Source organism: Ictalurus furcatus, chromosome 4 (genome assembly GCF_023375685.1).
Source record: "Ictalurus furcatus strain D&B chromosome 4, Billie_1.0, whole genome shotgun sequence".
In the NCBI taxonomy this organism is placed as follows: domain Eukaryota; kingdom Metazoa; phylum Chordata; class Actinopteri; order Siluriformes; family Ictaluridae; genus Ictalurus; species Ictalurus furcatus.
The window spans coordinates 26,793,321-26,811,072 of record NC_071258.1 but is presented as its reverse complement, the minus strand read 5'-3'; the positions used below and the strand labels follow the sequence as shown (position 1 = coordinate 26,811,072).

The window sequence follows — 17,752 nt, the reverse complement described above, 5'->3', positions numbered from 1 at the left end:
CTTTATAACTCTTAAGTCTTAAGTTTTATTGCATGTAGGATTGCTGACAAGAAAATCAGCCAAAACCTGTTAATTTCATTTTCCTTCTACTGATTATAAAATAAAAACGGGTAAAACTGCAAAGATAATAAAACACTCATGCTTATACAAATCAACGGTCACAATTACTGTATGTGTAGCAGTAAGGGTTTCACTTAGAATGTTAAAATGTTATTTGAAATGTATTTTCTGTGTTTGGAATTATTCCTGTTAAAAATAAATGAAACGAGTTTGTGATCTAACCAAAATGTCTAAATGTTTATATATGGAAATCAGCTCAATGAAGAAACCAGAAAGTACTAATAGCAACATTACATAACACAGTAGCATCCAATATTGTTAATATGAGACAAAAATAGAACTGAACCCAATACTAACACTAAAAGTAAACCCAAATTGTGGGGGATAGCTGTTTAAAGCATTAGTGTCCCACCTCTTTTGAAAATTTTTGTCAGTGTTGATTGTCAAACTGCTGGATGTAAGCTGATGATCCACTGACAGGTAGAGGTAGGCACAGAGAACTGGATCAGTTTCGTCTAGGGGAGATCTGGGATAAGGGTGTTAAACACTGATCTGAATTCCACAAATAGGATCCTTGCATGGTCAAGTTATTGGAGAATAGAATATAGTCCCATGTTGATTGCATCGTCCACTGACCTGCAAAAAGAAAGGGGTCTAGCATGGGTGGGGCCAGTGATATCTTTCTGATGCGTCAGCACCAATCTTCATGTCTTACTTACATTTCAAACTCATGATTACTCATAAAAGACTTCATGATTACTTACATTAAGTATACAGGTCTGTAGTCAGCCCTGCAATCCTAGGGTTTTTTTGTGACAGGGATGAAGGTGGAGTGTTTGAAGCAGGAGGGTACATCACACTTTTGAAGAACTGTGTGAAAACAGGGGCAGCTGGACAAGAGAGTGAGACACCATCTGCACCTGGTGCTTTCCTGGACTTTTGTTTCAGGAAGACCTGACAAACGGCAGAGTAGGATGTGTGGAGAAATGATTGGAGTGGGTGTGGGGTGTAGGCCTGGGTTTGTTAAAATCTATCATTTCGTCAGCCAACCACTGATTGTCCACAAGAGGCGTCTTGTAGTTGGTGCGGTGTTTCAGGCCTTTCCACACTGTTGCAGGCCTTTCCACACTGTCGTACACAGCAAAATCCACAGAAACAAATCAACTCTATTGGAGTTAATTTCAATACTTTTAAAGCGTGCGGAGGGGTCCACACTCCACAGTGTCATTTTAACACTTTTTACAGTGTTAAAATGCCAACACTTTAAGAGAGTTCACATCAACTCTTTGTATAGTTGAAATTTAACACTACTCAAGTGTTAGTTTCTCAACACCAGTGTGTAGTTTTAGAAATTAATTCTCATAAGAGTAATTCATTAACTCTCATAATGTTAATTGCATACTATAAAATGAGTTGCCTCTAACACTATAAAGTGTTAATATGCTACTTCACAATTAAAATTACATTTAAATGGATTACAAATCTAAAAGGCAAATAAAGAAAAAAAAACCAAGTTGATTGCTTTATAATAGTTTTATTTTTTAAAAGGCGTTAACATTACTGACGCCAAGTCAGTCAAAGTCAAGTCTTTCTAAATATAACCATTGGGCTCTATGTACTCTCTTTGATTATTCTCATTAGAGCACTGCTTGTCAAATGGCCTATAATGTGTCAGTTCATTCACAGAGATGACAGAAAACTCATCCATTTGGTCATCTTCTATACAGTATGCATTGAAGTGGTCATCATAGTACATCGTTTTTACATTACAGGAAATTATGAAAGCACTCTCTTCATATATTATTATCTCACAGATCTTTTTGAACACAGGGAGATCATAGGTACATCCAGTGCATATGAACAAACCAACCTGATACTCAGTACCATAATGTCTGACCCACTTTGTACTTGTAACACTCAAACAGGCTTCTAAATATAATGTCTGACTGAGTTCTTCCCCACCTTGCAAGTTACAGATGGTTTTTGATGTTGTAGTACCAAATTCAAACCTTCTAAAACAATAATTTTCATAGTTAAATGCCAATTGACGTTGATGTTGCTTTACTAATGATTTAATGAGATTCTTGAAATGTTTGCCACATATTTTGAAAATATGGTGCTTAGCTTCAAATCGCATGCACCACATATGGATAAGAGGGCCAATTTTTTTTATGCATCTCGGATAGTGTATCATCAAGTGGTGCTTGGGAATCAACCTCTTGTCAGGAAACGGTTCTTTGAATAGAGTATGGTGATCACAGATCAGATCTTTTAAGTAACATATCATCCCACCAGTTATGGTGAAGGAGAACACTATATTGACAATCTGTATCAAAAGCAGGAGAAAGTTCCAGTGATTGTTATTCCTTTCAATGACATCACCAAATATCAGTGGAGTGTTGCGCAGAAGACACCATGACTGTATGGCATTCAAACCCAGGTGTTTGCTCTTATCATCCATTTTTAACCCACTTGGTTTGTTTTTACCGTCTGTGTAACCATAATTAAAGCTCTGTATCCTATCTGACAATGTGTTCAAAGAGACGTAGTCCTGTTTAACAAGGTACTCAAAAACCAGCTTAACTTCATACTGTACCACACCCTGTAGCAGATCATGCATGATGTCAACAGCATAGTTATCAGTACAATGGAAATACTGTAATGAATTGAGCACACATGACTTTTTTGCCTCTTCAAGGCTGTTAATCTCGCTGCAGCAATCGTGCTAGAAGTTCTTTAACACGCGGGCTCTCCTTTGCTCTTCCGACATCGATGTTATAGATAGTGGTTTGGATAAATGTGTAGAAATCACAAAGAGCTTCATCATATGAGAGACTGAAGACATAGTGAGCTTTGAACAGTTCATCAAAAGCTGCCACTGATGTGTACGCCTTACATGGGATCGGTTTTTGGTCGATAATAACGTAGAACTTTTGGATATCCTTCTTTCGCTCACCGATGCAGAGGAGGAATGGTTGTCTTGTGTCAGCACTCTCAATGAAGGTAGTCACACTGGCTCCTTCCTGTAGGTCAACAAAGGGACATAAAATAAATATGGCAATAAAACTCTCTGCATGTTTTTTACATTATCACTAGCACCGTAACATCTTGTTTGCAGGTGGAGTAAGCAAAATGAGATGCAGGTCTCAGAATCCCAAAATAATCTACACCTCAAGAATTCCTCAAATTAAGATCTGCTGTTTAAATATTAACTTTTACATACCTTAAGATATCTCACAAGATGGCTGGTTGCTTGAGCTGAACTGATCTTGGATGTTTTTTGATCTTGGATGTTTTTTGGATGTTTTTTTCTTGAGGTTGGAGGGAGCAGGTGCAGCAGCAAAAGGATTGAGGACATATCACTGTCCCATCCTAAAGACATCACAAAATAATTCACTGATCTCTCTTTAATTATTTTTTTAAAGACTGGAATATTTTAAAATACAAAACCGTTTATACTAACCATTGTAGTCCTCAGATTCAGGTTCAGTTCCTGACAGCAGCTTGCCCATATTCTTAAGAGTCTTGCAGTCTGCAATGATTTTTGGCTTGAAGAATGTTGACCACATTGCTAGGAACTTCTGAGACACTTCCTCACCAAACATCATGGAGAAATCCTGATCTATAAACAAGGTTTATACAGGTTTAAACATAACAGACATAAATGGATGAAAGGTCAAATACTAAAAATTAAGATCTGCTTTGTTATTTATGCATACATTTGGGATATAAAAGATTATAATGTTGCATTTCTCAGTTTGGACCGGCCTGTTGGTGTTATGGTGATCAATGAACAACTCCTTTCTCTACTGTACCAGTGAACTCATTTAATAACTACAGCGAAGGTAATTTCCTTTTCAAAACTACTTCCAAAGCTAAAGATTTTCTTACCAATCCAGGTACATCGAGGAAACGAGGGAACAAATCCAGGACTGAAGATGATGCATCCTCACGACCATCTTCTGTCGATATTGGAAAGTCGCTCTCATCTTCTCTTTGACCACAGATTCATCAGTGGAAAGTCTTATTGTAGATATCGCCTCCCTGCACTCCTCACCAAATAGCTGTTGACAGGTTAACAGAGATTCTTGTCTGGTTTTTGGACCATCCGGAAGAACAGTCTTGGAATGACACCGGGAGCCAGCACAGGTGTTACGTTGAACTGTCTTGATCATAGTAGATCATAGTAGTGTTCCTGTTTAAGAAAAGACCCAAACAGAGGCATCTCATACTTGGCTTCAAGAATGAATTACTCAACACAATAAGTTCACACAATGACTATATAACATTACAAAAACAAGTGGAAAATACAAAGTTGAGCAACCTATAAACACTCATCTAAAACAAGATCATTTTACCTTTAAAACTATAAAAGGGAAGAAAATATAAAAACACATACTGGTTTGGGTTTTCAGACAGAATACAAGAACTTACATATCCATGTTTGGAGAAAGGATCTTGGAGGTATGGAAAAAGTGTCACAATACCCAGTGCATAACTGGTCCTCACACTTGACGATGGAATCCTCCTTTCAAAATAAATCAGTTTACTTTGCAAGCTAATATGTTTTGCAAGAAGTTAAAGAATAAATGCCCCTTTTCCACCAACACAGAATAGCATTCTTTAGCTGCGCCACATGAATCTGTTCTGATGACAAAGGGAGGGAAGTGACCTCCAATTCTTACCCATGTAGCTCTAACATGTCTGCAACCAGGACGGTCACCATCTGTTCACGTGTGGCATCTGTTAGTGTTTTGGTCTTTTCATACCCCTTGAAGATTTCCTCACCCTTTGGACTGGCCCTCAGAACACAATCAACTTTCTGCCAAAACGTCTTACGTTGTTATGGCATGCTCATGGAAATTTAAGAGGATTTTTAATGGCTTTCCTTTATGCCGAGAATACATTTACAAAACACTTCTACAGATGAGTATCAATAATAAACAATTACGTAATTGAGGATTTTAAATGCATTTATTCAAAGCTTACCTGTCTTGCTCCATTCTGGTCCATTAACCCTGTTGGGTTCCTCCTCTTTCTTGTGGACTCAAGACAATTATGGAATCTGATGAATGGGATGAAGCTGGGGATAGTGGAGTCAGTACAGAAGAGGATGCTTGATCTGAGACCAGCTGAACATCCAGATCTACAAAATCACAGACAGAACAAAATCAATTTAAATGTACATGTATTTATCAGTAACAAAAGCATTTCAACAAATACTTGAATGGTTACATAAAAAAAATATAAAGTATATTATCTTCATTAAGTACTTTCCATATACGAATAAGATGAACTTAACATAATGATCAACAGTATAGCAAATGATAATAGTTTGAGGTCCCTCAAAAAGATATTTTAGACAACACACTATATGCCTCTTAGTTTACACTGCCTGTGATACCTCATCAAACCCCTGCCTTTTCCCATGCCTTCAAATCCTTACCCATTACTGGTAAAAGGACCTTGAAGGTCAAGACACCTGACTTAACAAATTCATCAGACATCGCCATCCACCTCTGTTCCTGACATATCAGTGACTGAGAGCTGGCCCTCACTGAAACTGTCTGGCTGCAGACTAAACTTATCTGTTACAAGGAGAATAAAAAGTACAGTACATTGCGATAATACAATATTAAATAGGCATGGAGACTATTTTTGTTTGCTGACAGAACCATTTTTGTAATTCATATGCTAACACTATAGCACTTTCAAACTCTTTATTTAGAGAATCTGTAATATTGCATGTTCAACTACAGTGATAACAGCATTAAATGCAAAAATATTCCCATAAATAAACGACAAACCTTCTTGAAGGAACTTCTCAAATTGAAAGACTTCATCAGTCTGTGGAACTTTAATATATTTCTGCACTCCTCCTATCTCCACTTTTGCCAGCATTTCCTGTAAGTGGATGTAGAATAACTATTTGTTAATCAAGCCAGGACAGCACAGTTCAAATAGGAGCCAAAGTTATAATGCCTCTCTAAAACAAGACATTGTTACACAAAAGTGCATTGCGCGATGTGAATTCATGTCAAGACATGCAATAAACACGTCAGCAAATTTAACACATTTTCTGTCTGTCGGGTAGATTACTGCTTGTTTATGAAAAGTGAGAAGAAAATTGATAATTTGAGGACAATCGCATTCATTTGTCAGTTGGTTTGGCTGTAATTCCTGCACCCCTGTAGTTTAACATTGTTCATTTCGGAGGCGGGCGGACGTTCTCTTTGTGCACTAGCGCCAACTCTCTTGGGACTGCCGTAACATTACCGCCACCGACCTGCCCGCTTCCCATTGAAAATGAACTGAATACTAGCGGTGTGGCTTCCTGTGTGAAAATGCCTTTAGTATGCATGAAAAACCTCTTTGTGAATGAGTCCTTCAAATTTACCTTCCCAACTTCAAATTAACTACCCACACATGTCTGATAATCTGAATTTAAGTATGATATGCCCAGTCCTCATATCAGGATCTTTGCTTCCATGCAGCTAACACGTGCACAGTAAAATCCTTAGTGTTGAATTAACACCCAGAGTGTTCATTTGTGTCCAATGGACTTATATAAACACTGTAGGGTGTAAATTCAACACTCTGGGTGTTAAATCAACATTGGGGATTTTGCTGTGTGGGGGCTGGTTCTTGTCTAACTTTAGCTAATTAGCTAGCTAATTTTAGCTGTTCCCTTCTTCAAAAGACTGTTAACATAACTGATGTAACGTCACATAATTGACATGGGCAAACTCAACGAGATTTCCATTTAGTCCACTTATAGACCAGTATTCAGAAAGCGTATTTAAGTAGAAGAAACAAACGCTAGCTAATGTTAGCTTGCCAGACACTTAATTAGGAGCTAATGATAACATTAGCTAACGTTAACATTAGGTAACGTTAGTTTGTCGGCTCTAGCTTTACTGTTGCTCTTCCTTGCAGTGACTATAAACATCATACCAAAGTATAAATACGTATTTTCATCTGTACAGTGAGGGAAAAAAGTATTTGATCCCCTGCTGATTTTGTACGTTTGCCCACTGACAAAGAAATGATCAGTCTATAATTTTAATGGTAGTTGTATTTGAACAGTGAGAGACAGAATAACAACAAAAAAATCCAGAAAAACGCATGTCAAAAATTTTATAAATTAATTTGCATTTTAATGAGGGAAAAAAGTATTTGACCCCCTCTCAATCAGAAAGATTTCTGGCTCCCAGGTGTCTTTTATACAGGTAACGAGCTGAGATTAGGAGCACACTCTTAAAGGGAGTGCTCCTAATATCAGTTTGTTACCTGTATAAAAGACACCTGTCCACAGAAGCAATCAATCAGTCATATTCCAAACTCTCCACCATGGCCAAGACCAAAGAGCTCTCCAAGGATGTCAGGGACAAGATTGTAGACCTACACAAGTCTGGAATGGGCTACAAGACCATTGCCAAGCAGCTTGGTGAGAAGGGGACAACAGTTGGTGCGATTATTCGCAAATGGAAGAAGCACAAAAGAACTGTCAATCTCCCTCGGCCTGGGGCTCCATGCAAGATCTCACCTCGTGGAGTTACATTGATCATGAGAACAGTGAGGAATCAGCCCAGAACTACACGGGAGGATCTTGTCAATGATCTCAAGGCAGCTGGGACCATAGTCACCAAGAAAACAATTGGTAACACACTACGCCGTGAAGGACTGAAATCCTGCAGCGCGCGCAAGGTCCGCTGCTCAAGAAAACACATATACATCCCTGTCTGAAGTTTGCCAATGAACATCTGAATGATTCTGAGGACAACTGGGTGAAAGCGTTGAGGTCAGATGAGACCAAAATGGAGCTCTTTGGCATCAACTCAACTCGCCGTGTTTGGAGGAGGAGGAATGCTGCCTATGACCCCTGGAACACCATCCCCACCGTCAAACATGGAGGTGGAAACATTATGCTTTGGGGTTTTTTTTCTGCTAAGGGGACAGGACAACTTCACCGCATCAAAAGGACGATGGACGGGGCCATGTACCGTCAAATCTTGGGTGAAAACCTCCTTCCCTCAGACAGGGCATTGAAAATGGGTCGTGGATGGATATTCCAGCATGACAATGACCCAAAACACATGGCCAAGGCAACAAAGGAGTGGCTCAAGAAGAAGCACATTAAGGTCCTGGAGTGACCTAGGCAGTCTCCAGACCTTAATCCCATAGAAAATCTGTGGAGAGAGCTGAAGGTTCGAGTTGCCAAACGTCAGCCTCGAAACCTTAATGATTTGGAGAAGATCTGCAAAGAGGAGTGGGACAAAATCCCTCCTGAGATGTGTGCAAACCTGGTGGACAACTACAAGAAACGTCTGACCTCTGTGATTGCCAACAAGGGTTTTTAAACCAAGTACTAAGTCATGTTTTGCAGAGGGGTCAAATACTTATTTCCCTCATTAAAATGCAAATCAATTTATAACATTTTTGATGTGCGTTTTTCTGGATTTTTTTGTTGTTATTCTGTCTCTCACTGTTCAAATAAATCTACCATTAAAGTTATAGACTGATCATTTCTTTGTCAGTGGGTAAACATACAAAATCAGCAGGGGATCAAATACTTTTTTCCCTCACTGTATATAACAATAGCACACATTGAGTCATCTAATAAACTGTTACTTAGCGACACAATGCGAAAAGTCTTCTTCCACAAAATAATCCTTCCTTCCACCTGTGATGCATTCCACTAGAATTAAGGGAGGGGTCCGTTAACCTAACTCCCGCCAGAAGGATGGACGAATCAGCGACCAGTCTGATCTAAGTCAGTCACTCCTAATGGTGCGTTCCACCATAGAGGTGACACTATCAGAGTTGATTTCTAGAAAACAGTTATAACACTCCATTTTGACACCAACTCTTTCGTGGTACAGTGTGAAATCTAACAGATTAGACAACATACAGAGTTAGATCAATTCCAAGTAGAGATAGATTGATCATCAACACCAAAAATTTTACTCTGCTCAATTTGCTGTGTACAGTTAGCCAAGATCTTAACCAAGGTGTCTGAGTTTTCCTTTGAACAATGGTTTGCCGTTGTTGTATGTTAAGCAGGTCTTGGTGGGTACACACATATTCTCAAAGAAACAGAAATCAGTTACACATTCACATGACTCCCAAAAAGAATTTACATTAAACAATGCAGTAAATAATGTCAGTGAAGGAAACCTTAATGTAAAGTGTTACTCAAATATTCTGGATGCTAAATACATGGTATAAAGTGATACTTACTGCTTATTGATGTAATATGAGGTGTCAGTAGCTCAATACTGTCCATTATATAATATTTGTGAATCAGTAGCAACCCAGAGGCCTAGTGTGAACACATCAGTGGACAAAAAATACCTATCCGGTATTTTAATTACTTTAAGAGCAACATCTATAATTCTATAATTTCAAGAAATATATATATATATATATATATATATATATATATATATATATATATATATATATATATATATATATATATATGAAACTGTATTACCTCTAAACTGTAGTACCTCTTATTACCTCTCCTTTCATTTCTAGGTTTACAGAATAATTTTCTGTTTCTATAGAAGTTTATTTAAAGCTGTGGGTTGGTTTCCCAGTAAATGTGAAACAGAAATCATTACCTCATCTTGGACAGAGACACAAAGACACTCATACTGTATATCTGAGAAACCAGTAAAATCATGTAGCCTGATAGTGATGGAAGGTGTACTGGTCTACACAAGGAACTAAAATAAACCAGTTCAGTACCTGTACATGTTTTATCTGTTGGATGTTGAGCTGTGAAATGCTGATACTGTATCACCATGTGTTTTGCTTCACACAATTTACATATCATTATTACGCTGTTTCCTGTGAAGTATTTAAAATGGAATATAGCCTCCATGATAAATTAGGCCAGGGATGCTAAACTGACTCCACTGGTTCAGACATTTGCTACTGATGACTGAGCATTTGCTTTATTTTGACTGGGTCTTGAAATTCAATTATTTATTATTTGCACATCTTTTAATGGACTTACACGCTTCCAGGGTTAAAAGAATTACTATACTTCCCTCTAGAATGATGTTAGAAAATAAATATAGCAAACATGTATATTTTATTTTTAAAAACTAAAAGTTAAAAACTTAAAGGATTACTTTGTTTTTCTGAATGCTATTTTCAGACGTTACGTGTATGTCATTAACCAGAATTGTGAGTTTAAATCCATGAATTTCCAAAGACCTACCTCTGTGCCCTAGGGCAAGACATGTAAAACTTCACTGCTCAGTTCTATGACTCAACAGATTCCATCTGATTTGCAAGTTTCTTGGAAATAAAAGCAGATGGGAGGTGGGAGGCAATCAGAGAAACCAGAGGAAACCAACACAGACACTGAGAGGACATGCACTTGAGCTACACATAGACAGTCACCCAAGTTTAGGATTGGAACTTGGAGCTGTGGCATGGCAAAGTTATCCACGATCAATCAATCAATCCATCCATCCATCAATCAATCAATCAGAGTTTATTTATATAGCACTTTTCTTACAAACAGAATGTAACACAAAGTGCGTTATACATTAAAATTCCATTACCCCACTCCACCATCAACACAAAAAGTATTAAACAGTACTATAAACAAAATATAGAGATTAACAAAGCAAAACAAAAAAACCCCAATACTACTCTGTCACTTTATTAGTATTATTACATGTAGCAAATTTTAACATCTCGGGGTTCAGTTGATCAGCTGATTCACATGAGAATTATGTGTTAATAATGTCCATGTCAATTAAAAAAGTGATATTTCTGCTTTAGTGCTAAGAGCCTTGCTCACAGGCACTTGTGTGTCCCTGGTTAATGTTTCTGTTGCTGGTAAGTAATCCAAACAAGCACTGTAAATCCTAATAATTTGCAATTTCATAGCCATACCTCAGTTTTGTATCATATATTGTGGGTAATAGTAATCTGACTTCCGCATCACCTCCCCTCTCTGCAATATCTAGTTGTGTCATTATGGACTTTGGTCATAGTCGTATAACTACGTACAAAGCTGTGTACACACCTCATAACGACAGACCCAGTATGATTCTTTATTCTGTGTTCTTTGTACCCGTATGTTGATTATTCTGTTCACTTTATACTGTCTGCTTTTTTTTATCCACCAAACCAATCAGATTAGTATTTGTAGCTCAGTGCTTTTGCTTTGTAGCTCAATTTTGTAGTAAATACCTGGTAGGCTAACTAAATATTTATTTGAGGAATGACAAGACCATGACAATAAAGTGAAATATTGGGAAATAAAACATATTTTAGAGTTTGATTTAATAGGATCAAATTGGAGTTGCCTGAAATTCCCAGTGGTGTAGAATAAAAAGAATTAAGACATATGCTAGACAATCAAATACAGTGACTTTTTAAGTGTTTGTCTGAATCAAGAAACCTAATCACGATTATAATAGATTATACAGTTTTTTCGAAAGTCATGTAAGTTGAATCCCTGTGTGTTTGTGTTAGGAAATAACAAGAAGCAACTTGCCCAATGAGTAGAAACGCCTACACTGTTGAAAAGAAAGTCAGTCCGAGGCATCGCAGAGTGATAAAAGTATGCAGAACAGAGAGTGAGAGACAGAGAGAGAGCAAGAAGAGAGAGAGAAGGGAGGAAAGAGAGATATAGTTATTTTCTTGTGGATTAATTCATGTGAGTACTCTTCATGTCTGATATTTTACTTCATTTCTGTATAGTATGATGTTTATATAGTAAAATACATATGATTAGTCATCAAATGAAGGCAATGAGCATTAGAATCTGATAAACTTGAAAATGTTGCCTCTTTCCACTTTTCTGCACGAATGAAGAGGAGACTACTAAATTCCTGATGTAGATGTATGAAAAAAGGGTTGTGTGTGTATGTGTGTCTGTATACGTGTATATAAGAGACCAAGTGTTACTTACTGTTTATTGATGTAGTGTTGATTGATGTCAGTGCTTTGTAGCTCAATACTATCCATTACATATTACTTATGATATAGTGGCAACCCATGGGCCTAGTGTGAACATGCACTATGCCATCAGTAGCCAAAAAAAGCCTTGTGGGATATTTTATTTATTTTAAAGATTAACAACCATAATTTTCAAGAAATATGTAAAACAAAAAACAACAACAAAAAAACAACCCCAAATAAAAAAGAAGATAAATTGTATTATCTATTATTTTGTTCATTTTGGGGTTTACAAAGCAATTTTCTGTTTCTAGAGAAGTTTATATAAAAAAAAAAGTTGTGGGTTGGCCTTACAGTAAATGTGAACCAAGGACCATTACATCATCTTGGACAGACACGCGAAGACACTCATATATCTCACCCAAGCAAATGAGAGATCATTTAAAAATCATGTAGCTAGGTAGTGATGGAAGGTTTACTAGTTTACATGAGGAACCAAAATAGACCAGTTCAGATAGTAAAATCCTGTTTCTACTATTGTAGTGAAAAACTACAAAGGCAGCTACGGTATTTATCTTAATACTTAGCAAAACTACATATCTGGACATGGGTTCCTACCTCTTTAAGGCTGATTTTTTTTTTCATAGTTTCCAGTGGTGTAAAAAGTACAGAACACTGCTGCTTCTGTAGTAATAATACATAAAATAAAAGTAGTTACTCCATTTACTCAAGTAAGATTAATGTCATCTGGTGAAAAACTACTTGATGAATAACATTTTTATATGTCTACAGTTTATACAACCAATAGGAAAATGTTCTGTATCCAAGGAATGCATTTTTGAATAATTATGCCTAACTAATTGAGTGAGCTATGCTGAAGTGAACAGCACTTCTATTGTCAAAGGCATATAAAGAAATGTAATGTTGACTGGCTAGCTAACTTAGCAAAATGCTGTTGGGGCTTCTGTAGCTTGCTAGGTTTTTTGGATCATCAGCTCGTTAGGGGAGAGATTAATGAACTGAGCTGAGTGTGTCGGATATGAGAGACATGCAAAAAGTGCAGTGCTGTGGGCCCTCAGGACCAGGATGAAAACCAGATCTTTTTTTTCATACTGTAAAACATCAAAAGATCTAGCTAGCTAGTCTTGTGCACTCAGCTAGCGAATGACGATACCTGTACATGTTTGAACTGTGAAATTCCACTATCTCCATTGGATTCCTTTAAAGTATTTAAAATTGAAGATAGCCTCTCTGATTAATTACGCCAGGGATGATAATCTGTCTCCACGGTTTCAGACATTGCTGCTACTGACTGAGCATTTTCTTTATTTTGATTGGGTTTTGAAGTTAAATTATTTAAAATCTTTTATCTTTTAATTGATTTACACTTTTCCAGGGTTTATTGATTTTTTATACACTAAAAGTTGCCACAAAGGTGGAAACATTACTGTTTCCCTTCACTGGAACTAAGATGTGTAAATCAATGCCCATGTGTACAAACTGAGGTCCGTAAACACATGGTTTGCCAGTGTCGGAGTGGAAGAACTCAAGTGGCCTCCACGGAACCCTGCCCTCAACCCCATTGAACACCTTTGAGATGAACTAGAATGCTGACTGTGCCCCAGGGCTTATCACCTGACATCAGTGCGTGACTTCACTAATGCTCTTGTGGCTGAATGAGCACAAATTCCCACAGTCACGTTCCAGAATCTAGTAGAAAGCCTCAGCTCCTGAAGGGCTAGTGCAGAATCTACAAAGTCATACAAAGTAATTGGAAATAAAGTGAATTAGCTGTGGTAGTGGAGGAAAATAAAACAAAATTTCATGCAAATGTTAGGTCCTGTAGAACCACAGCACTGTGAGCTTTAATGATTTTCTTCCATTAACACAACCAGATTAAGGTACAGAGAGTCTCTCTAACATCAGTGTATAATGTGACTATTAACAGCTTCTTCATTTCTCTCTACTTTTGTCAGGCTTTAAAGAATAAAGATGGCCACTGTAAATGTGTCCAGCGTCAACAGCAGTGCTTTCTCCAGATGCGGTTTCATCAATGATTTCAACAACATCCTGCTTCCAGTTACCTACAGCGTGGTGCTAGTGTTCGGCCTGCTGCTCAACCTCACTGTCATGTATACCATCGTGTTCAGGATCAAACACTGGAGCCCCAACACCATCTACATGATCAACCTGACTGTGTGTGACACACTTTATATCCTCACACTACCCTTTCTGATATATTATCACGCCATCAAGAAAAAGTGGCCCTTCAGTGAAGCGTTCTGCAAACTTATACGCTTTCTCTTCTATACCAATTTATATGGTAGCATCCTCTTCCTCACCTGCATCAGCGTCCATCGCTACATAGTTGTTTGCCACCCGGTGCGATCAATGGGCTTGGTTAATGCCTCCCGTGCCCGTTATGTCTCAGTCCTTGTCTGGGTAGTTGTCCTCATCTTCCAGGCGCCAGTTCTCTACTTCACCCAAATCAAGGAGGAACGCTGTTCAGACACCACAGCGGACCACCTCTTTGTGCATTTCCTGCCCTATAGCTCATTCATTTCGGTCAGTTTCTTTCTAATACCCTTTCTTTTAGTGATAGTCTGCAACAGCCTGATGGTGCGTAAACTCATCCAACCCAGCAGAGTAGGAGGTGCAATATCTCAGAACTCCAAGAGAAAATCTGTAAAGATGATTGTTATCGTGATGCTGGTCTTCATAGTCTGCTTTGTACCCTTCCACCTCACACGGAGTCTTCATTATGTTTTCCGCTACTTAACAGTAAGCTGCAACCTCCTGGGGGGATCTAGAATAGCATACAAGGTCTCAAGGCACCTAGCAAGTATTAACAGCTGCATTGACCCCATCCTCTACTTCTTGGCTGGCCAGGGTTTCCGACGCAGTTTACCTAAGAAGATGAAGCAAGACCAGAATGCTGAGGAGGATAAGCATTTATCAAGCTCTCAAACAGATTAAACATTTAGAATACGAATAGACTGAACAATAAAGTGAAATACTGGGAAATAGAACGTAATGGTAGAGCTGTGTTGGATTTGTGATAGGGACCGAATGCTGCAACTTTAAAACCCAGGTCTGCCAGAGAGCCAGTGTGCTTGGACTGAATTCTGCCTCATTTGTAAACATAGTTACTAAATTACTAAAACTGCATTAGAACAATTTCCTAAATTTAGTGCTTATGAATCACCTAGTGTCCCTTTGTACAGTTTCCTGTCTTGGTCATTAATACATTTTCATAATAATAATAATAATAATAACAGATTTAGATTTATGGTTATTTCTTTTCCGTTTAAGATTTGGTGTGTGGTTGATAAGGTGAAGTTTTCAGTGAGGAGATTTTTGGATGGTGTCTCCAGTGTCAGGGCTTTGTAATAATCAAAGGAAAAGTTATTCTTTTAATTTTGTCAAACATAAGAACGTTTTCAGGATGAAGAGAGAAAAAAGACTGATAAGCAGAAAAAAAAGGCTGGTGAGGAAACGATTGTTTATAGTTGTTAACGTTAGTAATAACAGGTCCTAACTTGTTTTGCAGTTGTTTCACAGCTCTGGTATTTGAGAAATTAAACACTTGGGGGCGTGCTGTTACAGGCAAATAAAATCAACTTTCCAGTGGTAACAATAACTCTGCTTCATGTCAGGCCACATCACACCACCCCATTTTTTATGCCCCCCCCCCCCCAAAGTCTCATCCAAAAGTCTCTTAACAGCACATCCCAAAGTCTCTTACTCTTTACTTTCATAATAAAGCCAAACTAATATGCAGACATAATATATTATGATATGTTTAAATGTCATAACATGTTCATAACAGATTATATATAGTATTTCTGCTTTCTAAATATCAGCTAAAACAAATAATATTCAACTTTGCGCAATGCCTTTTCTTTGAGTTACTGTATGTAATTATATTTTTGATTTGAATTAAAGTTATAAAAATATGTTTGCTTATGTTAGCAAGTTTCTGCTTAACTGAAGCAGATTGGCATTCACATTTAATTTTCATTCTTTTTTTATGCAATTACATTTCCGTTGTTGTCTCCAAACGTTAATCAGTATGTAATATGCCAGCTTCAAAGATTCATAAAGTCACATATTTCTTCAAGACTTATCCTTTATTTAAAGAGGTAAAATATGAAGACAAAGCTTATTATGTTATAATGAAATAAATAAAAAGCAACAATGATGCAGAGATTCTTTTCTTTCCATTCTCATTACATCAGTCTGGTTATTAACACCTTAACAAGTATGGTAGAACACACAGATGTCAGATCCTAAAAATATAATAAAATACCGTTTTTTTTTGGGGGGGGGGGGGGGGGGGGTTCAGGGCTGAATTGAAAATAATGTATAAAAATTCTCTATTCTTTATGAAATGTGCATCTAGATGGCAGTAACAGTGTTGCTTGTAGCCGAGTTTTCAGTATTCAAAAATAAAACAAAAAATAAAATAAGGAAAACATTAACAACATGAAAATCTAAAATTTGTTCAAGGTTTGAATATTACTGCAAATCATATGATGATAATTTTTGACTATAGTATTTTCACATTGTAGTTTTCTGTGAATACTAAATTGAGGCACAATGATATCCGTCGTACACCAGAACCAATGAAGTTCATTTATTTTCATCATCTGTTTCGTGCCTTTGTCTAAGCAGAGGCCTGTGCATGAGTGTGCTTGTGCGTATTTCAGGTGTACCACCAGTATCGTTTACACCAGCCATTGTTTCAGTGTAAACTCCCACACATGCAGAGGCCTACTGCTAAATTGTGCAAGGATGAAAAAATGAACAAAAATGTTGTAGCTAAATATAAATGATAACTAGTTACACAGGGAGGTAGCTTTGATGATGCACCATGGGATATCACAGTGGTTTGATGGGTCATTAGTGCCCCCTTATATTGCTCTTTAGTTTAAAACAAAGCTTAACTCTGGCTTAAACATGTGTCAATATATTGTAATATTCAACATATACCATATTGTGAAGTATTTGCTATGCCAGCATTCCTTTAGTGAAGACTCTAATATGTTTATAACGCATTCTAACTGTGTCTCAGAGAGAAACATTTTCTTTACTGTTTGGATTAGCAGTTGTATGTGTTCAAGTAGAAGCTTACATGAAGACACTCTCATACTGTAGTTAAAATTAAGATAGCTAGTCCAACCTGTGTGTGAAGTTAGCTAGCTAGCATTGGCAAGCTATCGAAGCAAGCTATGTTAGAAAATTTAGACTTTCTTTTAAGAGCGAGCCCTATTAAAAAATATATTTTCCTCCTGGAATCCTAGTAATGATGGAATAATAAAGCTAAATCCTGAATGTGTTGCTGAAAATTTTTCTACTATCTTGACAATATCAAGATCTTAGAGGAAGACCAGGCTAGAACAGTTGGAAAGGGTCACAGTGTTAGGCAGTTTAGCTGTTTCCTTGATCTTTCTCACCTTACTCAGCTAATTAAGTGCTTTATGAGTTGATTTAGGCGAGTGAGCACAGTGTAAACTCTAAACTGCAGTGTGGCCTGAACATCTTGGGAGAAGGAAGTTGGCGTAAGGAACTTGAGCAAAATGAAAAACAGTAATAGATGGAAACGCATTTTAATGGGTATTTTGAAGAAATGAACCATAAGGAAACCATCCAATCATACACCGTGAATAACCGTGAAACTGCACACCGTAACAACCCTGGTGGCATGAAAAAGCCTTCTGAGCCAACTGCAATGCATTACTACTGCCCCATTTGATCAGGGTTA

The 17,752-nt window shown here is 37.5% G+C and overlaps 2 protein-coding genes across 3 annotated transcripts; one reads left to right on the top strand and one right to left on the bottom strand.

The window, feature by feature from the left end:
- Nucleotides 1-1,453: 1,453 nt before the first annotated feature.
- On the bottom strand, nucleotides 1,454-5,606 carry LOC128606313 (uncharacterized). Of its 2 annotated transcripts, XM_053622347.1 has the most exons (5): nucleotides 4,495-4,543; nucleotides 3,952-4,255; nucleotides 3,524-3,682; nucleotides 3,284-3,432; nucleotides 1,454-3,083 (listed from the first exon to the last, which is right to left on the bottom strand). In XM_053622347.1, exon 5 carries the CDS (start codon nucleotides 2,678-2,680, stop codon nucleotides 1,652-1,654), a length of 1,029 nt encoding a protein of 342 aa, XP_053478322.1. In that variant the 5' UTR covers nucleotides 2,681-3,083; nucleotides 3,284-3,432; nucleotides 3,524-3,682; nucleotides 3,952-4,255; nucleotides 4,495-4,543; the 3' UTR covers nucleotides 1,454-1,651. The 2 variants fall into 2 exon arrangements, with proteins under 2 accessions (XP_053478322.1, XP_053478323.1); XM_053622348.1 differs by having other exon boundaries at nucleotides 3,952-5,606.
- A 5,866-nt stretch (nucleotides 5,607-11,472) lies between these two features.
- LOC128606905 (P2Y purinoceptor 2-like) lies at nucleotides 11,473-16,255 on the top strand. The gene is made up of 2 exons (XM_053623452.1): nucleotides 11,473-11,746; nucleotides 13,965-16,255. Exon 2 carries the CDS (start codon nucleotides 13,981-13,983, stop codon nucleotides 14,962-14,964), a length of 984 nt encoding a protein of 327 aa, XP_053479427.1. The 5' UTR covers nucleotides 11,473-11,746; nucleotides 13,965-13,980; the 3' UTR covers nucleotides 14,965-16,255.
- Nucleotides 16,256-17,752: the final 1,497 nt, after the last annotated feature.